Source organism: Capsicum annuum, chromosome 6 (assembly GCF_002878395.1).
Source record: "Capsicum annuum cultivar UCD-10X-F1 chromosome 6, UCD10Xv1.1, whole genome shotgun sequence".
NCBI classification, from domain to species: domain Eukaryota; kingdom Viridiplantae; phylum Streptophyta; class Magnoliopsida; order Solanales; family Solanaceae; genus Capsicum; species Capsicum annuum.
In genome coordinates, this window is record NC_061116.1 from 205,221,643 (window position 1) to 205,229,170 (window position 7,528).

General features: G+C 32.3%; 1 protein-coding gene across 1 annotated transcript; it reads right to left on the reverse strand.

Annotated features, from left to right (window-relative positions):
* Positions 1 to 4,718: 4,718 nt before the first annotated feature.
* LOC107874769 (ethylene-responsive transcription factor ERF003) lies at positions 4,719 to 5,496 on the reverse strand. The gene is made up of 2 exons (XM_016721512.2): positions 5,315 to 5,496; positions 4,719 to 5,225 (listed from the first exon to the last, which is right to left on the reverse strand). The coding sequence occupies exons 1-2, from the start codon at positions 5,395 to 5,397 to the stop codon at positions 4,778 to 4,780; spliced, it is 531 nt and encodes a 176-aa protein (XP_016576998.1). The 5' UTR covers positions 5,398 to 5,496; the 3' UTR covers positions 4,719 to 4,777.
* Between the last annotated feature and the right edge of the window lie 2,032 nt (positions 5,497 to 7,528).

Below are 7,528 nucleotides of genomic sequence, written 5' to 3' on the forward strand. Positions count from 1 at the left end.
CAATGATGTATATAACTTAAACTCGAGAGGAAAAAAATATGTGACTACCATGTGCGAGGAGGCGTTGGACAACATGGGGTTTGCACATGTGAGGAGATGGGACAATACGAGCAGACAACACTTGCCCAATTCTAACTGCTCATCAGTCAACACTCAACACTTATCACCGGCCCCCATTTGCTTCAGCAAGTTTCTATTTTTCACCTTACAAAGCTTTATGTCTCTTGAAATGTAATGTTGAATATTGCATCAAGATTTTCAATTTTCAACCAGTTTGGCAAAAGATAATAACGAATTATTACTGTTTAAATAGTCTTTAATTCTTTCAATTAGGATGGTGTTGACGGATGTGTTAAGAAATGGACACTGTGGTTGATCGACTTGATAACAAAAATTATTTTATGAAGTGGTGATTGTTTGATACAGAGACCAAGTTCTTTATTCACAATCGATGTGGGAAACTCTAGGTTTTGTACACCCAGATTTACCAACTGAAGCATAAACAATATAAATATGGGGGTCCAGCGGAAGGTTCTTAAAATACATCAAATACACAAAGTACGTAACAATATGTTCAAGAATATTGAAAAATTAATTGGAGTGACTCTTCTTATTTTGGCTTTTCTATTTAATTTGATGCTCTGGAGGAGGATGCAAATCAATTCAAAGTCAATATCCAAATACAATGCCATGACCAGTGTTAGTAGCCAATGATACCCATTTAAGTAATAAGAGAACAATATATGATACTCTCGATGGTCCAATTTAATTGTTTTAGTACTTCCTGGTTTTAACACAACGTATCTCATTCACTTACTCCAATAAAAAAGTTCTCCATTATATATAGAATCCTTATCAACTCAATTATATCGCCTAATATGAGTAAAAATAAAATTTTAAAAAACTTCTAGTGTTTTTTAATTCTTTATATGGGGGGAATCTATTGGGTCAAACCTTCAGATTTTGATTCGTATCTCCAACATAATACTAGTTGGAATATATGGATCAGAAAAAAGAAAAGCGCGAGACTATCTAGGGATTTTTAATGTTATGAAAGACGTACGCAGCACGCATACAACCCGTTTATTGCTGGTTTAGTAAGAGGGATAAGGGATAAACTGATTTCAAATTTAATTTTAGCATAAACTTATTCTATATTTGATTGGGTTAATAACGTGAGATAATTTATTTTAAAATTGTAATGTTATTTTCATTGTACAGGGTAGAATATACTTAATAAATAATTTTGAATTAACTTTTTCCTACCGAACGAGCCCTATACACTTCACTTTAGACCTCCTTACTATTGTTTGGCCATGTTTGAATATGAAACCATTCTATGCCACCAAACAAAAAAAAGCATCAAACTATGTCATATATTTAAAAAAATACCAAACCATGCTTAACTCACAAAAATTGTGAGTTATGCACAAATATTTTTAACGAAAGACAGCTGACGATGTTAAATTTTTTTAAAAGTGCATAACTCACAATTTTTATGAATTATTCATTCTTATTTTAACATAACTCATAAAATTGTGAGTTATGCATTTTATTTTAACATAACTCACAAAAGTATATGTAACTCACTTTTTTTGTGAGTTATGCATCTGTTTTATCATAACTCACAAAAAAAGTGAGTTATAAACTTTTTAAATTCTCATATTTAAACACCCGTATACATTCATTCTTTGTATAGGTTTTCAAATTCTTCTTCTTCTTCAACTTCAATTCTTCTTTTTCTAATTATCTTCAAACTTAATTTATCTTTTCAAAACTTTATCAAATTTTAGAGAATGAATTTGTTATGAACCAATTGTCCCACATTGGAAAAATAGAAAAATGCTAAGAGGATTATAAGTCAAATGGGTTTCCCACCTATTAGACTAGTTTTTTGGGTTGGGCTCTCCCATTTGGTGTCACGGCTGGCACCCCTCTTGGATCCAGTCCATCACTACTGGAACACAGGCCACCATTCCGAGTCACGGCCCAACGCGCGGCTCCCCACACGTGGATCGATCCTCGTTGGTCACGACTACGCCCAGTTGGTCACGGCTGGCACCCCTCTTGGGTCCAGGCCACCACTCCTAGCGCGCAGGTCATCACTCCGAGTCACGGCCCAACGCGTAGGACTCTCAACAAAAGTACCAATGTTATAAACCAAACGGGAGAGCCAACCCAAAAGACTAGTCTAATGGGTAGGAGAACCCATTTGGCTGATAATCTCCTTAGCATTTCTCTATTTTTTCAATGTGGGACAATTGGTTCATAACAGAATTCTGAACGTGTTAAAGTTGCACTTTTTTGGGATGGCGAAATTATATTGTATTTTCCTCGTGAATAATTTCGCCATTCCAAAAAAGTGCAACTTTAATACGTTCAGAATTCATTCTCTAAAATTTGATAAAGTTTTGAAAAGATAAATTGAGTTTGAAGACAATTGTAAAAATAAGAATTGAAGTTGAAGAAGAAGAAGAAATTGAAAACCATATACAAAGAATGAATGTATACGGGTGCTTAAATAGAAGAATTTAAAAAGCATATAACTCACTTTTTTTGTGAGTTATGATAAAACATATGCATAACTTACAAAAAAGGTGAGTTATATATATTTTTCTGAGCTATATGTTTAATGGAACTTCGAAAACGTTTTTCATTATTTAAATAACTCACAAAAGAATAGATAACTCACAATTTATCTGAGTTATGTTAAAATAAAAGGCATAACTCACAAAAATTGTGAGTTATGTTAAAATAAGAATGCATAACTCACAAAAATTGTAAGTTATGTTAAAATAAAATGCATAACTCACAATTTTTGTGAGTTATGTTAAAATAAGAATGAATAGCTCACAAAAATTGTGAGTTATACACTTTTCAAAAAACTGCATTCCGTTAAAATATTTGTGCATAACTCACAATTTTTGTGAGTTAAGCATAATTTGTTACTTTTTTAAATATATAACATAGTTTGGTGCTTTTTTTTAGTTTGGTGACATAGAATGGTTTCGAATTCGCCACGTTTCCAACTGACTACCATAGAATAATTCTTTAACAAATTTATCCCACATTCCCAAATATTGATTTTTTCTTTTTTTTGGAATTAAAATCAAAGCAAATCAAACCAAGCAAGTTTGTAGTTTATTTAACCGGTTTGGATCGTTTTTTCGATCTCATTTGACAATAGAGTTACAAATTATTTTTGTGTAAGAGTTGTGCAAAATTCTTAAAAGACAAATAACATAAATAGGCGGCAATTTATTATGTTAATTTATAGGTCGGATGATATAAAGATATTGAGAGAACTTTTGGAACGCGACTTGGAAAAGAAAAGGCAAAAAGTGATCTTTGATGGAGAATAAGTCCGCATACTCATTAACAAAGTTATTATATTTAAATAATATACACTAATAAATTAAATAGTTTTAACAGTATGGTATAAATTAAATAGTTTTAACAGTATGGTGTCATTTGAACCTGTTGTAACTTGTAACAGGTAATGTATCTTATTTTTAAGAGTTCAAACTCAGCATTTTAAAGAGGTTCACTTGTAGAGATTGTTTGATTGACTCGATGGTATAAAAAGATTTATCTTGACCGTATATAAAACTTAAGCTCAGTCTTAACAAAGTATTAATAGTAATAATATGATTTGCTCTGCTAGCAATTTTCTACAAAAGCAAACTTCATGCAGTAGATACTGTCTACTATAATCAACTTTACAAAAGCTAGAATATATTAATCTTTGGTTCTGAATTCACCAAATTATCAAAAATTCCAGAGAGTCCAAGAAGAAACAACCAACTTTTGTTGTTAAATAAGCTTCAATATAGTCAAAAAGTAGCAGCTATCCATAGAATGTTGTGAATATTGTCAAGAGAATTGTCTACCTTCCAAGTGAGAAAATGCTTTAGATAATTTGAATAATAACAGTGTAGGGTAAGTTGTTATCGATTTATAGTAGAATAATGTATGCCCTCTTTTAATAGTTTTGCTTACGTATTGAGGACCGTTACTTATAGTTATCTTTTAATTGGGAAATTAACAATGTAAATGAAATCGATCCCTTTTAACTTTATATTAAAGTTAAAACTCTCTGAGAAAATTAAATTATGAGAATGTTCGCCAACTCTGGAAGACAGGAACCTGTTCATACCGAAGAAGAACAAAAAGTCCAACTATTACTATGGGTACTGAAATGGCTGGAACATTGTCATCTCATAGGCCCTGATGGCAATGGCGGAGTTAGAAATTTGACAAAGAGTGTGTAAATTTTCTTCTTAGTTGGGTTAAGAGTGTGCAAAATTAAATACACACTCATATTAGCTAACGTTTAGTGTGTACACATAGCATAATTTTTCTGACGAACGTTATGCACCTGACCACCCTTTGATATAGGTAGCTCTGCCCTTGCCTCGTGGTTGGCCCTTATCCGAACCATGGGCGGAGCCACCTATATCAAAGGGTGATCGGGTGCACAGTATTCGTCGAAAAATTATGTTGTGTATATAGGCTAAACTATCTTATTATATGTGTATTTAATTTTGCACACCCTCAACTAGGGGTGAACATAAATACCGAAAAATTTACACATTCTTTGTCAAATTCCTGGTTCCTCCATTGTCCGAACCCCCATATGTAGCGAGAGCTTAGTACACTGGGATGCCTTTTTTAGAAGCAAGATACCAACTATACATTTAACTTGGTAGTGACAGAAGTGAAGAAATAGGGAAGGATTTCATTAGAATGCAAAAGTTCAACATTTCACATTGATAGCCTAATTTTGTAGAACAGAAGAGAGCTCAATTGATCCATAATCCAACAACTCCTCAATCATTTGTTCAATATGGTGATCTTCAAGCGACTTGAATTGTTGTGTATGTGTACTCTCTGCTTGGCCTTCATAACTTACTGGCATTTCAGCGCTCATTTGCACATTTCTTCTACTAGCAATGCCATGATCTCCCCTGTTCCCTAGTTGGCTACTTTGATCTTCCAATTTTGGTCTATTATTAGCCATACTAAGTGACTTCATCTGACACCTCTGTAATTTAGCAATCAAAGCTGAAGACAGATACTTGGTCGATGATGATGATTCAGAATCATTGTCATTAAACGCGAAATTTGTTCGCGCTCTTGGTCCACACATGAGCCTTGCAGCTTCGTCATATGCTCGTGCTGCATCCTCCGCTGTCTCAAATGTTCCTAGCCATATTCTCGTCTTCCTGTTTAATTTACAACAATTAATCAATCGTTAATAATGAAAAGATTTGACAACAGACACTATAACAGATAAGGAAAGAGTAGTAATTACAGTAAAGGATGACGAATTTCGGAGACCCAAGAGCCCCAATGTCGTTGACGGACACCACGATAGCGTTGTTGTGGTCGAGCCATGACGAATTTGGAAGCTAGAGTTGATCGATAAGAAGTGTTTGTGATGTATGTTTAAGAGAGGAAAGAGTAGTCCTTAGAGTAGAGGTGATTTCAGGGGAAAGGCTTTAAGGGGGGGTTTTGTAAGCGTTCTTTTCGGCCTTCAGCTGGCAATCAACATGGGATTGGCCCCACAAGGCTTTCTATACCTTTCTTTCATTCCTTCCAAAAAAAAGAGAATAAGAAAATAAGAAAATAAATAAATAATTTTTGGTTTATGGTTAGTTATATAGTACTACTATGCGCAGATAATATTAAAAATTCACCCAAGTTGATGTGGTTTAATGAGTATTACTCCGATCTTTTTTTTACTTGTCACATTTCGCTTTTTGAGAGTCACGGCATAAAATTGATTAATATTTTAAAATATATATTTTTTCACCATGTTAATATAAAAAAGATTGCAACTTACTATTTTTTCATATAATTTTTGAAGATCTAAATTTTAAATAACAAATTATTCTAGTTCAGTTTAGCTAAAAAAAATTAATTAAATTAACTATCAAGTGAAAGGTGACAAGTATGAAGAAACGGAGGGAGTAGAAGGTAAGTTATCAGTTTTATGAAGTTATTAATTGATATTTATCGAAGACATACATTTACTTGTAATTGCTTTATAATAAGTATCTTGACGGGCGACTATTATTTACATTATATGTGCATATAACTTTAAAAAAATTCATAAGTTATACAATGATCTACCATTATTAGTGTATTTATCTGGTTATGACAACTTATTGTATTGTTTAAATATATAATTTAGATTACTTCCTCCGTCTCATTTTATTCGTCCCAAATTTTTTAATTTATTGTCCCATTTTATTTGTCATTTTTTACTTATCAAGATAAGACAATTTTTTTCCATTATATCCTTAGTGTAATTGATGACTCCTTATTATTAGTATTCTTAAAAAATGTTGCAAAGAGGAGTACCATTAAGAGTACACCATTAAGAATATTAATGGTGCTTTGGTATTAGTCATCCATCAATATTGAAACTAACAACAAGACACAATTAAGAGGGGCAAAATGGTAAAATTACATTACCAATCATTGTTTTCTTAATAGCTGTGTCATCCCAATTTGGAACAGGTAAAATGGGACGGAGGGAGTATTATGGAATATGGACAGTGTTGTTTATATGTCATATTAATTGGAATGTAGCAAAACTGTATTATCAATTGTAGAAATTAAACTCGAGCAAACCAAAAAATAAAAGGAAAAAGGAAGGAGAAGGAGGGGTGGTGGTGGCGTTATTATAATTTAGTACATAATTTTGTATTTTCATGGTGAAGGATAGTATATATGGAAATGTCAAAAAGAAGGGTAATGAAAGAAATAAAAATTACACAAATACACAACTTATATTTCCAATATTACAAAAAATCTCAACTCCCTAAACATATTACAAAAATCCCAACATATACACAGAATGTTATGTATATGTCAGCTATATTATACTCCATATATTAATAGGGAGAGAGTGTAAAGTAATTAAAAAAGTGGGAGAGTGTATACTGTGTAATTACTCCAAAGGTTGGTATTCAGGTTATTTATCCAAAAAAGAAATGTGAATAGTAGATGGATACTTGATACTAGTAATTACAAGCCTAACGTGTTTTATAAATTAGTCAATTACATATGCATGTGTGTGCATGATTGGCGGTATAAATTGCTTTGATATTTCTATATAGACAAAGTAAAAAATCTTTAATTCTTACTACGTGAATTATTGTTTGTTTCCTTGTTCAGCTTTTGGACGTTATTGCTGAATTATGTAAAGAGTAATCAATGTGTAAATAGCTGATAGATAGCTACGTATACTCATGAATGATGATGATTTCAAAAGAAATAGTGGAGTCACCTTTCTTGAGATTAACGTTTCCTAACATGCATGATACATTGGAGGAATATTGGCTTACCATGTAGTATTACACATTAGAATAAACTTGTAGAAGATATTAATTATAATACTCCCTATAGCATAGCAATAGGATTTGATCATTTGATTGAGGACAGGATTTACATGGCCACATCACATTTACTAAACATAGCAAATCTGTCCTTATCACTTGATGTAAGGTCAAGATTTTCA